At 38.6% G+C, this 25,073-nt stretch overlaps 2 protein-coding genes across 6 annotated transcripts; one reads left to right on the top strand and one right to left on the bottom strand.

Moving 5' to 3' along the window:
* Positions 1–3: 3 nt before the first annotated feature.
* Positions 4–7,601, bottom strand: LOC115736273 (beta-galactosidase 16-like). Of its 5 annotated transcripts, XM_030667886.2 has the most exons (20): positions 7,456–7,596; positions 6,926–7,118; positions 6,191–6,286; positions 5,991–6,103; positions 5,734–5,800; positions 5,467–5,559; positions 5,233–5,376; positions 4,815–4,909; positions 4,360–4,465; positions 4,063–4,147; positions 3,869–3,987; positions 3,613–3,774; positions 3,196–3,377; positions 3,001–3,092; positions 1,905–2,014; positions 1,533–1,625; positions 971–1,078; positions 667–812; positions 418–543; positions 4–256 (listed from the first exon to the last, which is right to left on the bottom strand). In XM_030667886.2, the coding sequence occupies exons 2-19, from the start codon at positions 7,094–7,096 to the stop codon at positions 423–425; spliced, it is 2,103 nt and encodes a 700-aa protein (XP_030523746.2). In that variant the 5' UTR covers positions 7,097–7,118; positions 7,456–7,596; the 3' UTR covers positions 4–256; positions 418–422. The 5 variants fall into 5 exon arrangements, 4 of the variants coding, with proteins under 4 accessions (XP_030523746.2, XP_048130365.1, XP_048130366.1 ...); XM_048274408.1 differs by lacking the exon at positions 971–1,078 and having other exon boundaries at positions 7,456–7,599; XM_048274409.1 differs by lacking the exon at positions 1,905–2,014 and having other exon boundaries at positions 1,533–1,618; positions 7,456–7,598.
* An 8,279-nt stretch (positions 7,602–15,880) lies between these two features.
* LOC115736144 (signal recognition particle subunit SRP68) lies at positions 15,881–23,643 on the top strand. Its single transcript, XM_030667670.2, has 13 exons — positions 15,881–16,037; positions 16,161–16,227; positions 16,366–16,476; positions 18,121–18,316; positions 18,769–18,854; positions 19,097–19,292; positions 20,196–20,307; positions 20,614–20,741; positions 20,855–21,061; positions 21,191–21,300; positions 22,162–22,291; positions 22,431–22,580; positions 23,130–23,643. Exons 1-13 carry the CDS (start codon positions 15,956–15,958, stop codon positions 23,346–23,348), a joined length of 1,794 nt encoding a protein of 597 aa, XP_030523530.1. The 5' UTR covers positions 15,881–15,955; the 3' UTR covers positions 23,349–23,643.
* The last annotated feature ends 1,430 nt before the right edge of the window (positions 23,644–25,073 follow it).

Here is a 25,073-nt window from a genome sequence, read left to right as displayed (position 1 = left end):
CAATTTGCAAACTTTGTTTAATTGTGAAGATGTTTAGATTGAATCTACCACATGTTTTTCTCCTGTCCACATTAGATGAAGAATTTACATGCGATCTGAGTATAATGACAACTCAATAATGTGAAACAGCCTAAGGATAGTAAAGCTTTTTAATAGCATTTATCTACAGTTGAACAGCCTATTGGAAGGAGCTTCAAGAAATATGATCATCCACCAGTAGATCCTTACTACTTTACTGATATTGCTCTCTGCAGGCCTACAGATATGTAGAAAACAAGTGTTGGCGTCAACAAAGTGAAAAAGTAGTATGCTATGACTCAATTTTGAGTCTCTTCTTGCAGTGATTCCTGCATCATGGATGATTCCTAAATCATGGTGCAAGTAAAATGTAATCTTGAAAATTCAGGAATGACTAACCTTTCCTATTGTTGTTCTGTTGCCTGAATGGTGTCTATTGTAATCCCCAGAGGGTTTCCGCTTTCTTCTTCTAGTATGACTAACAGGTTGCCTTTTGGTTTAAGGTAAGATTGAGGAATGTGGTACCTGAGAAGCAAATCTTCATTATTTATTCTGTCATTGAAGAGCATTGTTAATTGATATGTACAAATTTTGTGTTTGATAGTAACCAACTAATCCCAAACCCAGATTTCTGAGTAAATAAGGTACCATGTTTGTGAAGGAACCCCGGAGGCAGTGCGAAATGAAACCCAATATCGACCAATGCTTTGCCCATTGATATAAACTTCACCCTTCCCCATTGAACTAAGGTTCAAAGCCACTGGATCGTTTCCGACTGGTGCATCGAATGTAGTCTGCCAAAAAGCCATTAGCAGGTTGTTGTAAACTATTAGCTTTCTCTTCTTTTGGTCAATTGAATCAGTGTAATCCAGTGTAATGCTGTGTGAAGAGCTAGTTTAACTTGTACTTTTTTTTCCATCAATGTCAATCTTCTTAGCAGATAAATTCATACCTTGTACCATATGAGTTGATGACTAATTGAGCTACCGTACTTATTCCATTGCACTTTGAGTGAGCCAACGTCTGTGTAGATCCCCTTATTCTCTCCAGAGAGGCCAACCTTTGTGAGTCATTCAGTTGAATCAGTTTAGAACGTGAACCTTCTAAGTTTTGACATTTTGTATCGTGTATTAGAAGATTTGAATGCTAGACATCTTTTTATGCATCATCTTCAGTTGATTTCTCTCTTGAAATTGCTTTTGAAGTTATAATCTAGTGAAGTACTGATAAGAAAAAGGTTTTTATGAGTCAAATTTAGAGTCATGAAAGGTGAAACAAGACATCAGCTTGGCTGGAAATTAATAAAAAATATAATCATTAAAAAGATAAAATAGTTACTTTATGCACAGTCAATATTTCCAGTGGATTCGAGAAAAATGAGTAAATTGTAAGTATTGCATGTACTGCATTTGCTTTCCGAGGAGACCATAGCGTTTATGACATGAAAGTGTTCACTTTATCGTGTATCACCTTATGGATCGAGAGAAGCATATTCTTTCTATGTAGAAAATTACCTGGTAGCCCCATGCATAGTTTGTAAAGTCCACCTTGTTGATCTTTAATCTATGTGGTCCAGCAATCCTCTGCTCAAGATGTGGCCCTGAATTCTTAACATCCAAATGTACGGAGGATGTCATAGCTTGTCTTTCATTTGATAAAGCAAAGTATACACGAGAAAGAACGGAGAGTGTGTTAACGGGACAGGGAGCAACTTCAGCAGAGTGATTCACATTAGAATCTCATGCGATAGTATTGCCCAAGGAAACTGCGGGTGACATAACCTAAGTTTGATAGTCATATTTGTCATCTAGTCCTGAAACTTTAAATACTAAAGCAAAGGTTTGAAGTTTGAATACAGTCGGATGAGATATGATTTTGAATATTACCGGAAATCCTACTGTGACACTAAGCAGGGATATATAGTTTGTCTCCTTATTGAAGAAAACTGATTGCTGCAGACTGAAAGTTGGATTGCCGTGACTTCCATGAGCAGATCCTGATAAGGAAAATACATAAAAAAAGGTGACATGCATAATGAGGCTGTGAAAAAACCATGCATCCATAATTTAATTTGAATCATAGGGCTACTTCACTGGATCATTCTTCAACTGGACCCTCTCTATTTCAACTTTTGGGACTAAGAAGTAGCTCACTATGTAGCTCTTAATTTCTCCTTAGATTTGCTGATATTCTCTTGTTAGAACACAGTTAGAGTCCATGGATGCGCTCACTGGTTGAAATCACTTGCAAATTATATTAGCAGCACTAAGTGTTGTGATGAACAACTTCCGTTGAGTGAAGGAATTACTGGAGGTGGCAATCCATAGGGGAGTTTCCATTTTTCGAACTATTTTAGACAGCCATATTTCAGTTTGACGAAGTTCTGACATTCTGGCCCTACGCTATATTTTCTGTTCTGCAGTTTCAATGAAACACTTGCCTGGTCTTAATCCTATAAATCAAGCCAACCACATTCACAAATGCTTTGGGGTTCACATTAGTGCCTAAAAGAAGTAGATGGATTGGACCAATGTGCACTGTGGTTGATTTTGATCTCTATTTTGCAATATGCAATTTAGGCGAATTAATTGTAGTTGTAGATTTCTAGTGTCATATTTGGAATTTGGAAATCATACTGCAAACTGAACTGAGGAATGGTCATTCACCTGAAGAGGTTAAAGATGGATTGTCCTCTCCCTGGCCATTTATTAGCATTGAAGAGGCCCAACATGGAATGTCCTCTCAAGAAAGAAGTTTTTGTAAAGAGCTGGCTTATTAATACGGTTTCTTTATTAATATGTAGGTTTTCTGGGTTGTTTCTTTCTTTCTTCCTCGTTTCATTTTCTCTGCCTAGGGGGTTGGGGGGTTGGTCTGACTGAGAAACACTGCATATAATGCGTGCCCAGGACAGAACACATCCCATTCAAGAGTATTTATAATCTCAGGTAATAGTGAAAAAATGAAGGGAATTTGGAGGCTTGCCTCTATATACTCCATTCACGAATACGTGTAATGCGTGCCCATGAGAGAACACATCCAGTTCAGCTTTAGAATTTGGTGATTTTTGCTGAACCCTGCATTAACCAATGTGAAACAAACAAGCTTTTAGTTGAATGTTGTCTCATGTTCAAAAAACTTTGGAGCCTGATGATGGTAAATGCTTTAATTGTGCTTCACCTGAATGTGTACCAAAGGTAGTCAGATGCATCCTTAGTTATGTTCATGTGATCCAATAAAGTGTTTGCTCTGAAGGAAGTCATGTCAAACAAAACTATTGCTTCTTTGTACTCTTGCCATTTTTCACTGGAATCGAGCTTCTGGTTGATTGTCATTGTTCTTATACTAACTTTTGTGCTTGTCTGTCAAAAGCAATAGTCAGCATTAATAACTGCTTCATGGACCATCGAGATCCAGGTCGTTGAACAGACTAAGGACAAACGGTTTTAACGTTCATGTATCTTTGAGTTCTGATATGGACCCCCCATCGATCTATCATTTACAATTATGGAGGCAATTGAAAGTTAAATATTCCTTTTGTACAATAACTAAACATGTTTTTTGCAGTTTAAAATCCAAACTCTGTTGAACTCATACCTCTGCTGTGTTAAAAACTGCTGTCTTGCAGTCTGGCAGAATACTGATAGACTCTGGAGGCAATGCATAAGGAACATTTTGAAAGAGGATGCTTGTACTTCTTGTGTCATTGTTTATCAGAAATGCTGCACAAATTCCTGGTGATCCTCTGAAGACAATGGCCTGAAATAAGTCAAAGCAGATAAACTTCTGAGAAAGCCACTGACTACTCCAAGCATGGCATTAAACTGCATGATCACTGTGATGATTTGCGTACATGTTGAAGTCGACCTAAACTAATATTAACTGGGGTTCCGTAGAGTAAAGCATTTGAGCATAACTTGATTGCGCTGTGTAATCCCGCGAGATGACCCCACTGTGGTTGCCTCATCAAACCTAGATTAAAGCATACAATATAGAGTATGAAGCTCATACAGCTCTTATGCAAAGATGATGTACATATACACATACCATACTCATCAAGAGGAGCTTGATCATAATAACTTGTTGTCACGAATGCAGAAGCTGTTCGTCCAAAATTAGTCCCTCCATGGTACTGAAATAGAAGTGTATTTCTGTGAAGGAGGTAAAACTATCCTTTTCTGCATGTGTCCAGATTTAAATGCAGTGATTGGAACCTTATGCATTCTTCTGATTGGTATAGTAATTATTGTTTCGTCCAAGTAGTCTCGATGTGACTACGGTTTTTGGAGTGATACACGGAGAAAAGAGTAGCATAATGATGATTCTGTATAATGAGTAGTGTACCATGTAATAGTTGACATAACTCCCTTTCTTAGCTACGAATAGCGCAACATGAAATGCAATGTCTTCAGCCGATCTGGTATGCTGGTCTTCACCGAACACTGGGTAGCTGTAGAGTGTAACATGCATTGTCAGTAGTAAATAGTGGAAAAAATAGTAGTACACGTCATCTGTGATGAAAAAGAGTTTTTTTTTTTTTTTGGGGCGGGGGGGGGGGGGGGAAGGAATATTATGGTTTCCTGATTGCCAATAATTAAAGTGCCGCTGCACAATGTCAGCAAATATTTGGTAACTTTTCATTCTGGATTAGCAAGTGATTTTAACTTGGAAATCCATCGGTTTGTCTCTTTTCTTGGCTGACTATGCCTTTTGTTATTTGTTTTGTGCTAAGCCTAGGAGCTTGTTTAGAATTTGCATTCTAGAAGATTCTAGTCGTGTGAGGAGTTGATGAAACTTACTGACTTGTCCAGTTCTCTGTCCAAATTGACGGCTTATTTGGTGAGTTGGGCCCTGCAAATGTTTCTCCACATCGCATGCCATTGCATGCATTGATCTGTAAATTTGATTGAACGGTTCTTCATTGGATAATGTAGTCATGGGTTTAGAGAGATGACGAGCATAACTGATGAAAGTAAGGTCTATCCATAACTGCTCTAGCTCATAAGGCTGTGATTACCAATCCCCATCATCCTTATCATAAGTTATTTAAGAGGGAACCAAAAGGATTGTGAATTTTGAGTGATTTGAACTTGCCTGTTTGAATCCTTGTTTCCCATCAGGCTGTTATTTGAGGCACTGGGCTATAATGTATTTGCATTTCACATGCATGGTCTACTGCATTGTTTTGCGAGGCTAAAGAGAGAGAAGGAAACTAACCACGGGGTCAGGAGCATCATCTTGCTTGCACATCACCCAGGGCACGCCTGTTTGGAGTCCCACAGCCATTTGAGCTGCCCAACGAACATAAGGCGGCCCTCTCTCATAGAAAGCTGCTTCCACTGTTTGATACTCATTCTCAATCTGCACTTTGTTAGATCGCTTTTAGGTGATGAAAATAGCATAGCGCTATGGCTATCTAGCAGATGAATAGCTTTTTGGCGAGGAAGTAACCTGTGATAGTATGATTGGCCCTCCTTGCGATGCATATAAGTTATTTGCTTTCATCATGTTGACTATCATTGTTGTGAACTTCTGCATTTGAAACTGCCACATGGAAAATAGAGCACAACTTTTTATTGATTGCAGAATTTGTGGCCGTGCTTCCATAATATCAGCCACTTATATGCATCTGGTGGTTTATTCAGGTGCAGCCGGCGACATCAAGTTGTAATAAATGCGTGATCTGTAAGCGAGTTCATTTAGTCAACTGATTTTCACCTTGAATGGTTCATTGTCTGATCGGTATACCATGCCCGGAATATCATGTAGCCAGTAGGGTAGACCCCTGCAAACAACAATTGCATGATGTGATATGAGCAGTTTATTAATGAATCGCGAGTAGAATATATGAATGGTGTGATTTCATGTAAACTTCATGCAAGATGAGCTGGTGGGTGGGTTCAATTAGTGTTATGTTTTTTTCAGAAGTTAGCGCAAGAAGGTAGCTTGTTTTTTTTTCCCCCCCTCTTTTGTACCCATAAGTCCATTCGCTCTCTATGTAGGGACCAATCCTTAGGCATGCATATAGTCCCTGTGCTTGAACTTCCTTCATGAGCCTCACTATGTCCTTGTTTCCTCCAAAGTCATACTGCAAGAACACCCGTTAAGCAGCTTCAGTTCAAAGGGAATCAAGTCCATCGTAGAGAGAGAGAGAGAGAGAGAGAGTCCTCTTAACCTGTCCTTGCTGGGGCTCATGCTGATTCCAGAATACATAAGTTTGTATGACATCAATCCCTCCTTGCTTGGCCTTGGCTATTAGAGACGGCCACATCTACAGGAATTTGTCAAACTTTCTAATTAGGATGATCGAAATTTCTCTTGTTCCTTTCACCCGAAGTGAAGTGCACTAGACTTTGCATTATTATGGTTTTCTCCTACCCTTTTTCCAGCCTTGACCTGGCAAGTCATTTTGCTTATATAAGCACTCGAAAATAAAACCAATGGGCCCCAAAGTACCTTCTGAACCGCCTAGGACAAAACCGTGTCGCTAAACGTGAAAAAACAAAAGTAAGTTTCTTGGTTTCCCCAGGGGACATTGCGGGAGGATTATTTTGACAATGGAACAAGAACAACGGAGAGAACCATGGGCCTTTTGCCTCGTTGCTCCTGGTGTTTTCTCTATTGCAATCTCATGCTCTTACGTTGGACAATCTGAAGCTCGGTGAAACATCTCTCTCTTGTGATATTCTACTGCAAATTGCTTAGCATGTCATCTCCTTCATTGGAGAGAGAGAGAGAGAGAGAGATATCAGAACTAAAAGTTTAAGTTGACGGAGGAAGTAAGAGACGCTCTGAACCTTGTCTAAACCATGCTTGTCAATTTTGTAAGAAGATAATTATTGAATTCATAAACTCGCAAGAACATAATCAAAGAAGATCAAGTAAACAACTGGAAGTCCTTGTTCCATACCTGTGGAGTGCTACGAGGATAGTGAATCGAACCGGAGAAGAGGATCTTGCGCTCACCATCAACGATCAGCGACCTCCCATCGTACGTCACGTTCCATGCGCTCGCCACTTCAACCACCGCCATTGCCAACAACAACCGCCAGAGCAGTGGGCAACAGTCTTTTCCTTCCATCTTCTCCGGCAACAACTCCGCCGAAACTGAATCCGAAAGGCAAGAGTGGGTTATGCTAAGCAGTGCAGCTTAACACACCCTCAGACTTGCTTATATAGGTTGCACGAGAGAGTGGACTGAGCCGTTCGCATTGGACGCAATGTGTTGCCATCGCCAATACTTAATATGAAGGTTGACTCAAGAGCATCTGCAGTAGCATGACTATGAAAACGAGGTCTATTAATGATATGGCTTCTAATATGGCAATTAAATAAGGTGGACACAGCTGTGACCAGGGAAGCAATGCATGGCCTGCCTGAGAAAAAAATGTCACCTGCATAAGCCTGCCATAAAATTGCAGGTTGGGATTTGATTCCTTACCTTAAGAGGCAAATTATCATTGACCGATGATGGAGATTAGGTCATTAATCCCCAGGGAAGAACCATGTGCCTACAATAGTGGGTCTATCAAGATCTTTGAGATCAATTTTGGTCATGCCTCCCTTTGTGTACAGAACACTTGCCTCTTGGGGTGTCCTCATTTTGACAAGTTGTCATTCTTGAAATTCGGCCTTCATGGTATCGGAGTCTAAACTCTTTTCTATTGAGAAAAGTACCAAAAAAATGATAAACTTATTGCATCGGTACTAATTCAGTCCTAAACCTTTCAATTGGACCAATTTAGTCCTTAATCTTTTGCATTTGTGCCAAGGCTGAAAATCATTGACACGGACGCCCGTTATTCTACATGGCACGACCGGCGCTAACGTTGACAAAATCTTCATATTCTATAGGGATTCAAATTAAATTAGCCAAATTAAAAAGTTTAAGGATGAGCTGGGGTCCGCATAATGAGTTCTCGTCATTTTTTCTATAACCTCGTGCTTTGCTCTTTCGTATGGAAGAAGTTAAATGATCCAGACGGAAATTCGCTGCAGCTCAACGGGTCCTCTTCGCGTCTGGCAAAAGCAAACTCCTCTGCGTGGTCGAACTCCCTCTCATGCTTGCCGAGTGCGAAGTGCGTGGTCAGACATTGGGATTCCGATTCTCTGATTCATGCATCGCGAGCTTCAAACCTTAGGTGGAGAACATGTCTCGTGTGATCTGGCAAATTCTGGTAATGATATTACCAAGTATCACATGTTACATCAAACTCTAAGGTTGTTTGCAATAACAAATACGATAACCATGACATTGTAGTCGGGAGGATTACCAAAACGGTCATAAACCTATTGCACTTGCGGCGATTCAGTCTCAAACATTTCAATTTTGGCCAATTAAGTCTTGAACATTTTGACAATTTGTCAATTTAGTCCTATCGAAAGGAAATCGTTGACGTGGACGCAAGCTATCCTACGTGACATATAGGCGGCGTTGGCGTGCGTAATTTTTATTTTCTTTTTTTTCTTCTCTTTGTTTTTTTTTTTTTCATTGTGCTAGCGGGGCTGTGAAGGCGGCCAGCGATGGCCTCGCTTAGGGCCTTGCTGGCACAATGAACAAAATACAAAGAGAAAAAGCAAAAGAAAAATTAAAAAAAAAAAATTCACGTCGGTGCTAACCGTTCCACGTAAGACATCCGGCGTCCATGGAAGAGATTTCTGGTCAATAGGACTCAATACTCAATTAGCCAAAATTGAAAAGGTTTATGACCGAATTGAAAAAAAAAAAAGCGGAATATATTTAAGAATTTTTAGATATTTTTCGCGATATTTTCCGTTTCCGATAAACGTGAGGTTATCAAAAGTTCTTTTTTCTGGTCAAAAGGTTATCAAAAGTTCGACAATCATTAATTCGACATGCATATGAGTCGTGGATAAAAATAACCGCGCAGATACTAAAGTTTGAGGAGTAAATTCCGTCCTTTGGGACATATCGAAACCCTAAAATCAATCAAAACTTGAGGACCATGAGTTCCTTGTTTTCTCCAAAATTCGACACATCCCTCCCTCGTTCTTCTCGTCCCAATTCACAAATGGACTACTCTAGATTCAGTAAAAAGACCGGCATAGCATTGTTTAAGTTATAGAAGCTATGCGAGCACAAGCTAAAAGACACGATACCCTCCTTTGGGCTTAACGCTTGATCAAGCTGTCCCCGAAGCAAGCGGGAAACAATCCCGAACAAAAGACGGAAATCAAAGGAAGAAATGATCGTGGAAACCACCAATTTCGTCGAAATGCTCCGCGCAAAAGCCAAGTTTTTCAGTGATGCATGTCTACTTCGGTAGTACCTGCTAATCCGACGGTACGGCTCCCGAGAATTAATACAAGGGTAAGTATTACTAGAGGTCATAAAACTTGACACGAAAGTGCAATCAAGCCCCAACAACTTACAAAAAAGCGCGATCAAGTTCTAAAACTTATCAAGTCGGTAGTACCCGCTAATCGGATCGTACGGCTCGTGAGAATTAATACAAGGGTAAGTATTACTAGAGGTCATAAAACTTGGCACGAAAGTGCAATTGAACCCCGACAACTTACAAAAAAACGCAATCAAGTTCTAAAACTTATCAAGTCGGTAGTACTCGCTAATCCGACCGTACGGCTCTTGAGAATTAATACAAGGGTAAGTATTACTAGAGGTCAGAAAACTTGGCACGAAAGTGCAATTGAGCCCCAACAACTTATAAAAAAGCACAATCAAGTTCCAAAACTTATCAAGTTGGTGCAATTAAGTATTTCCGTTAACTCCGTCCAGATAAGATAATGGAAAATGCCGACGTTGGCTTATTTTAATCATTTCTCTCTCATAGGTGGAAGATGTTGTCGAAATAGACTTGAGTAGCATTCACAGTCTAATATAATTGAAGCTGACGGGGCTTTTGGGTGGGTCTAGTAAATCAAAGAGAATGGAAAATACGACAGCAATGAGAGATTTTCGCATGTTGGGGGTCGGAAACATTACAAAAGTTGCATGGGATCTGCAAGAATTTAATGAGCTTGCATGCGGCAGATCTCATAACACGGCTTGAAAAGTTGCTTGTTTTGCGAAACACACACACGGGGACACAAAAAGCGTTGACTCGATTGTCTCTGTCGTTGACTCAATTTGCATGTGCGTTATTAGTGCTTGATCTAGGCTCTGTTTCCACGTCAACCCTCGTATTGTTTGGGGACATTATGAGGAGATCCGAATCCCGATGACGCTATTGAAGAGCCCATTCTTTTTTTCGAGCTGATTGTTCTTGGTCAACGTCGCATGAGTCGTGGGATGCCTTCCTTTTTTCCCACGTGCGCTTTCATCGGCAAGCAGTGTCAACAGATCTCGATGGGATTTACAAAAAGCCGCCAAAAACCTTCAAAAAATTATGCTTATTATGGCACATTTACTCTAGAATTTTCTCCGCGACATGAAAACTTACAAACTTGTACATGTGTGGCACAATTTATCCTTCATCGAAATTCCGTCAATGAACGCTGTGAAAAATCTGCTCACATGGACGATGGAAGCAGATAGTATTTTCATGATGCCAACGTGACTTAAGTGAAATAAAAATGACGTCGTTTTGGCTAGGATATCATCTGACGGGACCTCAACGGAGGGTAAATGAGTCGCACGGACACAAGTTTAAAGCTTTTTATGTCATGAGAAAAAAAAATTTAGGGTAATTATGGGGTTTTTGATGTCATAAAAAAAGGTGGCAAAATTACCAAAACAATCGTATATCTATTACGATTATGCTAATATATTTCTAAACTTTTTTGTCGATTCGGTTCTAACCTTTTTGCATTTGTGCCAATTTAGTCCATTTGGTCTGGTCGGACCGACATGGCAAAATTTTTATAATATTTAATTATTCAATATTTTTATTATTTTTAATTATTTTTTTGTTTTTCTTTTCTATTTTTTGGTCTTCCTTCTTTGTGGTCGGGACAGGTTGCCGAAGCCCGTCGGCTACTAGGAAAATAAAAAAGAGGGTTAGGATTGAATTCACACAATTATAATAGGTTGAAGACTAATTTGATAATTTTTCAAAAAAAAAAATTTCATGGTAAATGTATTGTAGTGGACATAGTTTGAGGTTGTCAGTGGTTTTTTCCCTTTTAAAAAATGCGGTTCCCGAACTTTGTTGGGTATCGCATGTACATTTTGTAGTGGCACTGTGACTTAATTGGTCGATTTGAATGGGTATATGCTTTTGTGTAACAGGAAGTAAAGTACTTAGGCTGCATTTAATCGTCAAGATAAAAATCGGGATAGAATATCTTTTATTTTATCCTGAGTTTGGTAGATGTCTATGATAGGATAAATATGGATATATGAGGATATAGCCTAGATAAAAATATCCTAGAGAAATGGGTGGGATAGGCCCGGATAGGATTTCTCAATAGAATAGTTATAAGAAGAATCAAGTTTTTTTCACAACCATCGTCTCTCCTTTGCGCCAAACTGCCTCTCATAGGTGGGGGGCTGCCTCTTTGGCGACAATGACCGTCAAGTATGCTCGCCTCTCCGACAATGCCAAGCCGGGTCTCTAACAATAAAATCGCGTATCTCCACGATTTCATTCTTTAATTGATAGAGTCATATGAGATCATATCTTTCATTTTTTAATTGCTTGAACCTTTTCAATATTCGAAAGGAGTCTTGTCCTATTTTGAAGAATTAGAGGTTGATCATCGACTTTCAAGATAGCTCTTTTAGATGACCCGCATGAGTGCATCTTCAATTTGTGAAAAGAGGTTGAATAATTTCATTGTTCAACACTTGTTTTCTCACTCGACAAGACAACGAGCAAGGCCACCGAGTCATTCTCAAATGCTTGGACTTCAAATGAAGACCCTTGGTTCTACACGGTCTGTTCGATGTCGTTCCCTGATTTAGATGGCATAAATTTTTGCTCAACGATAACTCACTCGTCAAAACTCATTACTTAATACCGAATAATTTCTAAAGCATTCTGATATTTTAGCAAAACAGAGTCGATCTCAGTTGCGCATTGCCTCTGCTTATCCGACTTTATATCCACAATTTACCAAACAGTAGATATGATATGATAAAATCCTTGAATTTCTTATCATATTATATACGATCTTATCTTGACTAAAAATTCAGTCAATCAAACTTAGCCTAATGTTTGTGGAATAAAGGATTGGTATGGTGAAAGATGAATGCAAGAGGGATTGCTTGTGGTAGTCGATTTGGTGGGATCGATTAGATTGTTTACATGTGACAGTGGCTACTGATTGAGGCGATTGGTGTCAAAGTCGATGGTACAATGATGGCGACGACTTTAGTACTCTTCTGCAAATTTATCTTCCTCTTTACATCTTGCAATTTACATGAGTGGACCCAATTGTCATTTAAATTTCTTGTCATTTACTTTTCTTCTCAAATGAAACAAAGGACCTTTCACAACCTTTGTTGATTCACTCGTTGATTCATCACATTCTTGAAAGATATTTCGTCGACTTTTTGGTAAAACGTCTTTTTGATACACTTGGTGGGACATGTTTTGTTGATTTGAGGAGACTACAATGACAAGAACTAGAAATCAACAAGAGTGTGACGATGTTGTTGGCAACAACAACTCATTACCGCAAAATGGTAATTAAAAGGTCACGCATTCTGATAATTTAGAAACTACGAGAGCGACAGAAGATAATCGACATGAGGAAGTTTGATCTTCCGATGCATCACATTGAATCATGAGAAGAATGTTCGAAGAGCAGTGGAATGATATGGTCAACTCCATTGTGAGTAATGTCCTCTTGCGGCCAGGATCGTTCAACAAGTACCTTTATCGTCCTTATCCATTTATAAATGTTAATCACGTTGGTTAGAGTAGCCAACCTTTTATAAGGATAATGCAAAGACTTGAATTTTCTAATTAAGATAAGAATAATGAGAATCAAACTGACGTTAGTTAAAATAACTAAATTGATAATAATGATTTGGCAAATTAAATTGATCAACACCCAGTCAACAGCCAAAGGTTGAAAATATAAGGCTAGTGGCTCCAGTTGTACCAATCAATGTGAATATTCTTATCAACAAGTTATCATTATTTGAAATTACCAATTTATCCTACATCTAACAAAAATGAGCTTCTCTTTTCATTTACAAACTATTTTTATCTTTCTTACCAATGCTATAATTAAGTTTACCAACTATCATATGAAATTACCAATCATTTATCGAGTGAGTTATCATTTTATTATTAAATAATTAACTAGTTTTACATTGCCAATTTTTATTGAGTTGTTTATTTTCAAAGACTATTTGTATTTTAAGGAAAATTGTATATGTCATGGATGTACTTTTACAATTTCTTCTGATCATGTCCTTAATACTCTTAGGCTGCTTTGGTTGTCCGGATTTCTAGACGGGATAAAGTTTAGCTCTTATGGATTCAAGGGTAAATCTTTATGTTATCGAACAGTTCCTTAGCCTCTTTTATTTCTCGAAATCACCAATGTGGCTGAGTCGTACAATATGGTTTTTAACGAGTTTCGTATCTATCATGGATTTCGCTTTCAGTAAAACAAACAATACTTAATTCTTTTGCCAGTGAAAGCTCTCGTGGGTAACGGGTGATGTCCGTTATAGATGACTTTACTGATGGTTTATCGGTTCCCTTCGAACTGTCGACTATTCCGTTTATGGATGACTTCAGTTCTCATCAACCTCTACCCTCGCGAGTTAAGTTTGTCACTTACCTACAATAATCAGAAGCTGGTCACTTTTTGGTGTCAACGTAATTATTATTCTTTAACCGATTAAGTCAATTTTTTTACAATTATTGGGGGCAAGTCGCTAGCTCACCAATCTTTTTTTCCTCAATATTTAAGCGGCTAAATATTAATATGAGTTTGCGTTTGGAGAATTAGTATTAGATTAACACTGTCGACTGAGACTTTCTAGAGGCCCAAGCTTTAGAAAAAGAGAGGCCCGATGCACCAATCCATTCTCAAATCTCCTCATAATCCAATTTGTGTAAAGCGTTAATTCATTAGCCGACGGAAGAAGAATTGCTAAATATTTACTATCAACGAATCTCTTTATCATTAGATTTTTTTTTTTCAAAATTTGGAAATAGATCCAAGCAGAAAAATTTCAAAGAACATTTTGCAAATTGCTATTTCGAGCACTCGCATTCTGAGGAGGATAAGAAAAAGAACGCCACGAGGAGGGCCGAGAAAAGTATAATTTTCTACTTCACATATCATAGAGTCGTTTGAAATATGTTTTTCCCGATAAATTAATAAGTCTAAATTCACTATTACATTAAATGAAATAGTTTGAAATAATGATTTGAAGTGGCCAAATCAGTTTCAAAGAAAGGCCTAACCTAATTGGACAAAGGGCATTTTCGTTATTTACCTTTTAAAAATGTTTCCCTTTCTTTTTTCTTTTTCCCTCTACCGCTTGCTGGCCATGGCCGGACCTTGTCGATGGCCGGTGGAGGTCGTTGGCCTCGAGCGAGGAGGCCAATGATGTCTGGGGAGGGGAGAAGAAAAGAGAAAAAAAGGAAAAGAAAAGTAAAAATAAACATAAAAAATATTATTGTATTTTTTTCTTAAAATTCCCTTTTCTCCGACGGCCGAAATAGCTACATGCTTGCTGGCCGGCTAAAAGTCCTTATATGTGACGATCTAACCATTTTATGCTATTATTTGAAAAAAATTCAATTACTTTTAACAAAAAAAAATGTATTAAAAAGATATGGCCATTTTCCTTTTATAGAAAAATGAAAACAAAAACACAAGAAGAAGAAAAGAGAAGGCCCGTGCTATTTCCACCTCCTTATTGTCTCCTGACATCCATTTTACACTGAATTGACTACCTTGTCTCTTGTGGGTCCTACTCTTGATTAAGATTTTTTCTTACAATTTTTTCTTGTTTCAATTTTACTACAGGCGAAATTACCCAGGCTCCTCTTACACAATATTTATTAAGTTAAATGTGAGGCCCGTTCTTGATTTAAGACTAATGTTTTCCCCTCTCTTTTTTTTTTCCTTTTGCCTTTTCTTTCTCCATTTGGAACAAAATCAATGTACTTCTTTCCCAAAAAAAAAAAAAAGTTTTTTTTTTACGGATAGCTAACTAACTATTGTATTTCTAAGAAAAAAATATTCTAGTTATTCCATTAATGAGTTGTATTTTCCTGTACTTTTTGTCCTAGGAAACTATTATTGAAAAAATAACTCAAGCACAAGTTAGAGGATAATCTAGGCGTGAATCGTGCATAATGCATACATCAACTATAATATTTCATTTTTGGGTAAATCCATGTAAATTCAATCCAAAAATCAAAGCCGAAAAATTCACGACCATGAGAATAATCTAAAGAATTACAGTAAACAATTTTAAATAAAACTAACATTTTTTACTAAAGTATATGATTAGTGCTCGCTTAGATTAATAATGGAGAATAACTTCAAAAGAAGACAAACACGAAGGAAATGTAAAAAATGTGATGTGTCTGGAAGAAGTGGCTCGAGTGAAAAAAAAAAAAAATGTTGTTGGAAAGGGATGTGGATAAGTTTTTTTTTTTTAGTAAAATTTAAAAACAGAAGAAGAAGAAGAAGAAAAGAGGGTAAGAAATAATCTTATATGAAGAGTGGGACATACAAGGAATGATGTGATCAGTTTAATGTGAAAATAGCGCGAGTCAAAGAGAAAACGGAGATATCATTTTCATTGACATAGACGAAGAATTCTCTTCAAGCAATGAAATTTTCGAGGCAATAAACTTTTTTTTTTTTGGTCGAAGGACGCTATAACCTAGCGCCGCCCCTCTCTTTCTTCTGCGGCTCGCCGACTCCGATTTGCGGCCTCTCTTCGCCGCCGACGTGCCTGGCCTACCGATTTTCCTCCGATTAATTTCGGGTCCGAATCGGAGCGCTTCCTGCGATCTCCCCCGTCGAGCGTTATTCCATGGCGAGAGAGAACGGCGCATCTGCAATGGAGGTCGACGACTCCCAATCCGATCCCAACATGCAGAAATTCTCCATCAATGGTCTCTTCTCGCCTCCGATTCTGTTTCCTTAAAGCCTCGCTTGAGTGAGGTGCATCGATTAGCGACTCATTACTCGGTTTTTCTTTGTTTGGTCTTGCTTCTGTCTTCCCTCGATCGTACCAGTGTTGCAGCTCTTGAAATCTGCTCAGATGCAGCACGGTTTGCGTCACGGAGATTACACTCGCTATCGGTAATACTGCATTAATTTGTCTGCGCACGGTTGGTGTCTTCCGGGAATTGCGATGTAGTCGGAGACGCTGTTTAGGTGTTTGTGCGAATGCGGTGCTTATCGGATGGATATGCTGTTCACTTGTGGCTTCTGTGATAGGAGATACTGCACGGCTCGTCTTAGGAGGCTGTACAGGTCACTGAAGTTCACGCATGGCCGCGGTAGATATGCACGGAAGGCCGTGACTGAATCCTGTGTCACTGAAGTCAGGTTGGCCTTGTTCCATCTTCCCTTGTGAATCTGCGATTCTTTTGTTTTTCTCTTGTAAGATGGGAGAGCGTTGCATAATTAGGAGGCGAATGTTTCTTGGCATCCATTCACTGGTAGGAATATGGTCAGAAGGTAGGAATGGTGCGATTGATCGAAATTGCCTAATTGTGTTTGTACTAGCTTCAGCTGGATGGTATCATGGCTTCTGTGGACATTGCGTGGTCACTATGCCTAACTGGATGCTTTACATCTAGTAAACTGCAATTTGTTCATTTACATTGGCATTTTCACATGAAATGCGACATTGCTGTATATCTAGGAACCTAAGCTTTTACGTGGTTTCTGGAACTAAATTCTCCAAGTGCAGTGATTAGTCACGTGAGAGATAGCCTTTTCCTTTCCTCCCCGAAATATGAACTCTTAACATATTCTGATACTCTCATTGGAGGATCTTGGAAGTTTATCTTCCCGTGAATTTCCAGAAATGATTTATGACGGATAAGAGTAGCGCATTTTTTTTTTTTTGAGAATTTCCTGAAGCATCTGAGATATATGGACATCTTGGCACATTGTTGGAGCCTAGGTGGCTCGATGGAGAGATAAAGAAACGAGGAATAAGGAGTTTGGGGGGATGTAGGCGCTGAGAAACAAACTCCTGCTTGTCTCCTGTTCATAGGACTAGAGATGTCTCTGAAAGAGAATTTTGCTCAGATGATCATGATCGAAAAATTTATGCGGGGACAAAATCAATGGCGACATGGCTGAGTGAAGGTGATAAGAGTACAAAGCTCCTCCATAAGTTGTTTATTGGGCTCACAGGAGTTGTAAGGTTTAAGTAGATTATAATTTGGACTTGGCAACTTGAAGCAGGAAGTTTAGAAGATTTGAGGCGTAAGCTAGATGGGATGAAGTTTCTTTGCCTTTGGATGACTTAGCATTATGTCCTGGACTTCCTTTTTATGAGTTGAATGAATACGATAGGAGAATTGCACCTGAAATCATGAGCCTTGTTCACAAAATGCAATGAAGTCCTTACCCTTTTTATTAATGGAATTAATCCCTCTACCCTTTGAAAAAGTGTAATCAAGCCCTTTTGGTCAAACTTCTCCAATGCCTCCTATTTGACATCCCATCAGGCAGCCATGTAGCTGATGCACAACTGCCACGTAAGCAATTAATGGCAGAAGGACTTAATTGCAATTCTTTTGAAATTTTAGGACTTAGTTGCCCCATTGAAAAGTTTAGGACTCTTGTCCGTTCCTACTCTATAAACCTTCAAAAATAGATTGGGGAGAGAGCTTAGAGGTGTGCACTGAAAGGGGGATCTTATGACATATGCTGCTCGGAGGCGAGAAGAAGTTTCATTGAATGCTACTTTCCTCGATGTGGGACCATCTAGATCGAATACAAAAAGTACACGACTTTCGGTGCACTTTTCCTATATACAGTATCATCAAAACTGCAGGTTTTGCCAGTGTAATTTACCTTTCCACAAAGTGCCAAAGCCATGGGATTCTGCTGGTGCGCAATTAATTGTTCTGGATATGATTTTGGTGAAAAAAAATTATTTTGGATATGATATTATGAATAGTTATGTTTTGCAATAGTTTTCTCTAATTCTTTTTATCTTGTTCCTTCAAATAGGTTTCTTCATTTAGTTCTCTACACCGCAGAGAGGGCTTGGAGTCATGCAATGGAGAAAAGACAACTTCCGGATGGTCCAAATTCCCGACAACGTATACATTTGATTGGTAGGCTGAGGAAGGCTGTAAAGTGGGCTACCTTGTTCTCACAGTTGTGCTCTGTGAAAGGAGATTCGCGGACATCTTTAGAAGCTGAGGTGTCCTTCAATTGGAATTAGTATCTTTCGTGTGCTAATTTCTAATGCTTATGCCTAGAACGAAATGATTTCAACAAATAAGGAAATCTGTGCCTACCACACTCTTCTATTCATCCCTCTTCAGTGAGGCCAAAATGTAGACAGAAGACTATCATTAAGAATTTCCTTTTTTAAAACTATCCTGCTATTAGGTTGCTTGATTTACTAAAATAGATTTTATGTGGAAGCCAGTCGTAGTTTGTCATGATAAAACAATAATTGGGAGGGTTAATTGGATTTGAAGAGGTAAATCCATGGGCTAAGGTTAATTTTTCTTCATATCTTCTAGTTTTCTTCTTGGCTTCCATATTGATTTTATTAGTTCCAATGATCATTCTGTTGCTCTTTCTGATAGATGTTAATTGCGCTGTATTGCCTTTCCATTTAGCTTAGTTGAAGGTTCATATTTTCAGGCCTATGCTTCCTATATGAAAGCGAACCTTTTGTTTGAGCAAGATCGGAATTGGGATACTGCATTGATGAATTTTAAGAGTGCCAGGTAGTTCCTTTTCTGCTTTTGAGTAATCATTTTCGATTCTTTGCTTTTAGTCTGAAGTCTGAACAAAGTCACATGGATATGCAGTTTGGGTCAGGTTATTGTTTTAATTTGACCTATTTTGAATTTTCTTGGATGGGTTTCCATTTGAAAATTGCTTAAATAATATGGAACTTACGAGAAATTCATCATATTTCCTTCTTTGAGTAAGTATATTGTAACTGTTGGCATTGTCACAATTACAGGGCTGTTTATGAGGAACTAGGTAAATATGGGGACTTAGAAAATCAAGTGTTGTGTCGTGAGCGAGTTGAGGAGCTGGAACCGAGCATTCGGTATTGCTTGCACAAAATTGGCGAGTCCAATCTCCAAACCTCTGAATTTCTGCATATTGGGGAGATGGAAGGACCGGCGCTCGACCTTTTCAAAGCAAAATTAGAGGTATGCACTTCCTAAGTATGAAATATGCAAATGCGTACTTATATTTTTCTCCCTAGAAGGTAGTTATTTTTTTCTGTCTTTTGATTTTTCTTGCAGAAATCATCATTACTTTTAGCCTTTAATCTAGGCAGTAAAGTTTCTTTATCTTCTACAGCGAAGAATGTTTCTGATCTATATGTTCTTTGGTAAATGTTAATCTTGCTTTTGTGCCCTTTTTTTAACTTACATAAGGAACCTGATTTTTGTGTATTGAAATGGCGCAGTGGGTTATGTCTTTCAATAGGAATTTGCTCTTCCCTTTCTCTCTATTTGGACTGTACATAATGGAATATATCTTTTTTTATCTCCTTGATACGTCATGGGTCTTATGTTGAGATTCTTTTGCCTGTGTCCTAAGGGATTTTCTGGTTCATCATTCCGTCAAGGATGCTTTAGATAGGTTTTCTTTTCTGACATGGAGTCTATGAAGATCCTTTTGAAAAATATCAACTATTAGTATACCTACCAATAATTAGCTGAATTCCGGGAGTTATTTTAGCATAACTGTGACAATTCTATTTTAAGAGTTGTTGACCACAACATGTGTTATGTGTGCAGTTGTTTTTTGTTACTGTTGGCTATGACTATACATTGGGCATTCCTGTACATGAAGTGGCTGCCACTATGAAAATGATCCTCGACTTCTTTTGGTAGCTATTGTTTGTTGTGTTTCTTTTCTCTACCCTTCTATATCTGTTACCTTTTGTTTTGACAAGACTCAATGTCGATGCCTCTTGATAAAATTTTGTACTGCTTCTTTGATTTTTATTGTTAATTTGGTTTGGAACTTACTGCCTTCTCTTCCTGCTTGGCCTTCATTCATATGTTAAATGTCAATGATTCTCGAGTTGTCTTGCTTCATAGGTGGTTATGGCTGAAGCAAGAACCCAACAGGCCGCATCACTGACAGAGTTCCATTGGCTTGGTCATAGATTTCCTATTTCAAATGCAAAGACTCGAGTTGCCATTTTAAAGGGTTAGTGCCAATTCTTGCTAAATGACAATGGATTTCTTAGACTAGATCGTAAGCAGTGTTCTTTGCGAGCAACTGTATTGCTCATCCCTGATGCTGTCTACCCCCACCCCATGCCCTCATAACACCACCCATTTGTCACACAACATGGAAAAAGGGAGGGGGAAAAAAGACATAAGAGGAATACTGAGGGGTCTTGTCACATCTGCATGGTTTCAACACTTGCATTCCACCTCACACGACAGGGGATGAACTTCTTTACGGTGGTGAAATGGTTCTAAATGATGTGTACTGTGGTACATCATGCAGCACAAGATCTAGAGAAAGATTTAAATGGTCCAGCAGCAGAATCCCTTTCATCAGAGAAAAGATTGACTGTCTTTGACAAAATATTTGCTGCTTATAATGAGGCGAGGAGTTGCATCAGAAATGACCTGGTAAGGAATATTAGAAATGGATTTTCTTTCCAGGGAGGAACTTTCTCATGTTCAATTGCCCATTCTTTTGAGAAACTTGTGACCTATTCCTGTCAATGAAATTTATCTTCTAGGTCAGTGCCGGTAATGCTGAAAATGTGAAAGATGACCTGAATGGTCTTGACAAGGCTGTTAGTGCTTTACTAGTACAGCGAACCATTGAGCGCAACCAGCTTTTGGTCAGCATTGCCAAGAGTAGACTCACTAAGCGTCGTGAGGAAAAAAATGAGAAAGTTACCAAGCCTGAAGAGCTCGTTCGCTTGTATGATCTCCTACTTCAGGTCGACTCTTCTAGTCTTTTGGTTCCGAATGTTGCATATTGACATACAATTGCATTGTGCAAAAATTCTGGAGTCATGTTTGCATTTCCCTGGCTGGTAGGGTGAATTTTTGGATGCTTCATACTGCAGAATACTGCTGATCTTTGCGACCTACTAACTTCTGGAAGAGACCAAAAATCGGAAGAAGTGGCACTAGCAGAGGAGTGTGAACTTAAGACTCTTGTTTTGCGAGCGGAAAGGTTTTCCTTGGTCCCTTTGCTCTTATCTGCATCAGCATATGCCTTATTAAATGTTCTTGAGAAGTTCTTTGTCAAATTCATACAGTTTCTCATCAATAAGTTCATCTTGGTGTTCCTTGATGCTAAATAGTTTATGAAACTTCATTTATGAGGGTCACCTTTCTCTGCGATAGTATCTTCAGTTTTTGCTCTTTGCCCATCTTCTTCCTTCCCCCATTACCCATTCTAGCTCCAATTGTGTGATTTTTCTTTTCGTGAATGACTTTTTTTTCAAAAACCAATCGTACATGAGGCTCTCATATTGTCTACTTTTATTGATCAATACTTCTCTCTTATTCGTTTCCTAGCTCTACTTTTGTAGGGACAAATAGCTACTTTTGGGGTACTAAATATTAAAAACATGGCTTCATATTACATCTTATTTGTTTAAGTTAGCAGAATGCAAGTAAGAATTTCAAATTTTTGACACTCTTATTTCTAGCTTTTATGTGTTGTTTTGGCTTCCAAGGTGTGTTAAAAAGAAATGCTTGATATTCATTGGTGGCTTGTTTCTAATAGCTTAAGAATGGTCATTTAACATGGCACGAGGTCATATGTTCGAATCTTTATCGACATGTCATTACCCATATTCATAAGTAATGTCAACACTTTGCCTTTGTTTGAATCCCAGTCTATGCTTGAGGAAGAACTACAGGACATTATGTATTAAAGTTGTGGTTTTGTTTAACAGCTTAGGTTTTAGATAAGTAGGCTGAAGGTCTCACTGTTGGCATAACAGCATGGGTTTTAGATAAGTAGACCTTATTTTTCAATTCCGTGTCGATGGATGTTCTTTAATTTAAAACGCTTTGTGGACTTCAGGTGCTTTTACTTAGCCTTGTCATATGGTTTGGCTGGAAAAAGGGTGGAAGCATACATGTTGTATTGTCGTGCTCGCTCTTTAGCAGAGGAGGCTCTTCAAAGATGTGACAGTGCAGGCAGTAGTGATGAGGTAACTGGATTTTGTGTTTTTTATTGCTTTTGGTTGATAAGCTATTCAGAGATGCTCGCTCCTTAGCTGAGAAATGTAATATCCACGGGAAGCTAACTTGTTACCAAATTCATGATTTTGGCTTCTGATCATTTCACAGACGATGCGGAGAGAGTTGAAGACTTTACATGACGAGAGCAGATCTAACAGTTGCATAGAGCATGCAAAAGGAATTATAGAGGAGTTTAAGGGTCCTGAGAATCTCTCGAAGAAAATATCTACTATATCATTGTCTGGGACTGATAAGAAGGTACTCTTTGGTTTCCTTTTTTCCCTCTTCTATATGCTAAAGAGAAGACTAAGCTGGAGTCATGGTTTAGTGTAGCTAAATTAGACAGCGAAATGGGAAAAAAAAATGCGGAGATTTTACTAAATTATAGACCGAAATAAAAAAAAAATCAAAATACGGAGATTTTCCACAGTAGGTAATCTGTCCTTGAAAAGTGACAATGCTTGATTATCTTGCAAAGTAAGACTTGATTAAGAAATCAGAGTTGTTTTAAAGAGGAGTGAGCTAAACATCTCGAAGTCATCATGACACCTGAGGAGTTTTTGTATAACATAGGGTCATTTGTGACAATGATTATACACCAGAACTTTTAGAATGTTTCTTCAGGTGACACTGTGTCATTGATGGAGCTTATGTCATAACAAAATAACCTGAGAAAAATAACAAATCGTTGATTATGGATGTGTCAATTCTTTTCTCATGCAAGGAAAAAGAACGATCTTCATAGTATTCTTCGACTGGACAATATTGCCTTGACATGGAAATTTTGTGTCCTTCACTGTGTTTCAGCTGGAGAAACTTCTCGAGAAACTTGATGTGTATGAATCTTCAGTCGGCGATTCTTCGGTGAAAGGTGTTACTCACATTGCAGCCTTCCCTCCTGCTTTTGAAGCAGTGCCCCGTAATCCCATTGTTCTCGACCTCGCCTATAACTGCGTAGAGTTCCCATCTCTCGAAAGCAGAATGAAGAAGGACAAGAAGGGCTTCATAAGCAGGCTATGGCGATGAGCCCTGTAGATGAGGTTTCTGATTGCGCAGATTCATCTTCCATCTGCTCCCCGTTTCATGATCGATTTAATCTTGTGGGGAGGGGCGTGTCGAATTTTGGCTTACATTGCTTGCATTTTAGCGACGGACCTCCATTGTGCTTCTTTTTGAAAGTTTAGGTGCTCGTAACTTTTTCGGTTGACAAACAACTGCATAAAGCCTCTTCTTCTACAAGCATGATGCCGAGGAAAATGAAGCATAGCTTGAAATTTCATCCGGTTTACTTCATTATATTCCGCATCTAGCTACCAGGAAATACGGGAATTTTGGTATGTATCTATAGATGTTAGACGACAGTTTGAATTTGTCTCTTTCTAAACTACCAAAAGAGCGGTGTGTGCGTGCCCGCGCGAGATGAGAAGGTGGATTCTACAAGAGAAACAACAATGATGCGAAGGGAGATGGTTTACAATTGTTAGATGCTTTCCAATGCAAATTCTCGTACCTTTTGAGACATGAGTTGATACCCCCACCTTTTTTAGCAAATCTTCTACTTTGGGTAATCTCCCAGTGCTTTGACATTCTTTCTCCGCACGGGAAGTTACTGACCAAGGACAAGGTTTGCTCCACTGGTCAATTTTAGATTGCTCGTTTTATCACCAACTCATCTAGCAAATGACCACATAGAAGAAATCTAATCCACGCTAAAAGAGGTAAACACGCGCACGGATTGTTTTCCATTGGTGTATGGATCTATCCACAAACTTTTTCAAAGTAATTCACTGATTAATTTAGAGATCCTGTTCTTGTACACGTTCTGTAAAGAACGGATTTCTGCCTTACAGAATCGATCTTTGTAAAGTTATCCTAATTTGTTCAGATATTTCGATGAGCCTCTAATGTTTGCTGAATATGATAATTGAGATGGGTGTGAACTTACGAATCTTGTAAACTTCATCAGAATAAGTACTATAATATAATATGGTGTAATATCTTTTTCATGAACTTCACCAGATAATTAGTTTAGATTCAGCTGCACTTGTCAACGAGGCCCATAAACATAATATAATATATTTTCCATTAACTTCATTCTATGATAGAGTTCATGATAAAGAACTGAATTTTGTGGTCTATCTCGGACTTTCTTTGTTTATTCGGCCCTTCAATCACCCTTTTGCTAGTGTCTTCTTCGTACACTAACACGGTCCTTTTAACTTCCATTTAGGAGACCACTTCACCGATCACAATTCGACATTTTGTGGGATACCCATGAAAAGAGTCAGTCCAAAAGCCATCTCTAACATCAGATTATTATCGTTACCTATATTACTTTTGGAATGACAAAACGAATGCGTGCTTGAAAAACTAGTTATTTGATGGAAAATATGGTGGGATCATTCATTTCTGGGTTCCCCAAAGTTATCGGTGGTCTCTTGGACTCTCCTCTCGATTTCATGCCAGAATAAATCTTGCAGGTCAACATTGTTATGCTCCGAGTCATTCCATCTTTTGTTATTAGTTCTACGTAAAATAAAATTAAGTTCATACTGTTCGGTTTTTCTGTTTAGTAGAAGCCTGTGCTTCTAAAGTTATATGAAATACTGTCTCTGTCTTTATTAAAAGGTACTTTGGATTTGAATTTTGGGAGCGTTTTTTTACTGTTAAACTTGCATACAGCTCTATCTGCGGATCGACATGGGACTTCCTCTGTTACATAGAGAACTTCTGTATTGTCAATCTGGTGAA

Source organism: Rhodamnia argentea, chromosome 2 (assembly GCF_020921035.1).
Source record: "Rhodamnia argentea isolate NSW1041297 chromosome 2, ASM2092103v1, whole genome shotgun sequence".
Classification (NCBI taxonomy): Eukaryota; Viridiplantae; Streptophyta; class Magnoliopsida; order Myrtales; family Myrtaceae; genus Rhodamnia; species Rhodamnia argentea.
Note: the sequence above shows the minus strand (reverse complement) of the source record. Positions and strands in the feature narration are given on the sequence as shown.

Bases quoted from the DNA above. Each gene is read 5' to 3' on its own strand.
- LOC115736273 (XM_030667886.2), bottom strand. From the start codon at position 7,096: ATGGAAGGAAAAGACTGTTGCCCACTGCTCTGGCGGTTGTTGTTGGCA. The intron at 5,560-5,733 runs GTGAAAATCAGT...TCCATGTGGCAG, and splicing joins CAGACAATGAACCATTCAAG to TTTCAAATGCAGAAGTTCAC. The intron at 4,466-4,814 runs GTAAGTTTCATC...TACACTCTACAG, and splicing joins ACAGAGAACTGGACAAGTCA to CTACCCAGTGTTCGGTGAAG.
- LOC115736144 (XM_030667670.2), top strand. From the start codon at position 15,956: ATGGCGAGAGAGAACGGCGCATCTGCAATGGAGGTCGACGACTCCCAA. The intron at 20,308-20,613 runs GTTAGTGCCAAT...TACATCATGCAG, and splicing joins TCGAGTTGCCATTTTAAAGG to CACAAGATCTAGAGAAAGAT. The intron at 22,292-22,430 runs GTAACTGGATTT...ATCATTTCACAG, and splicing joins GTGCAGGCAGTAGTGATGAG to ACGATGCGGAGAGAGTTGAA.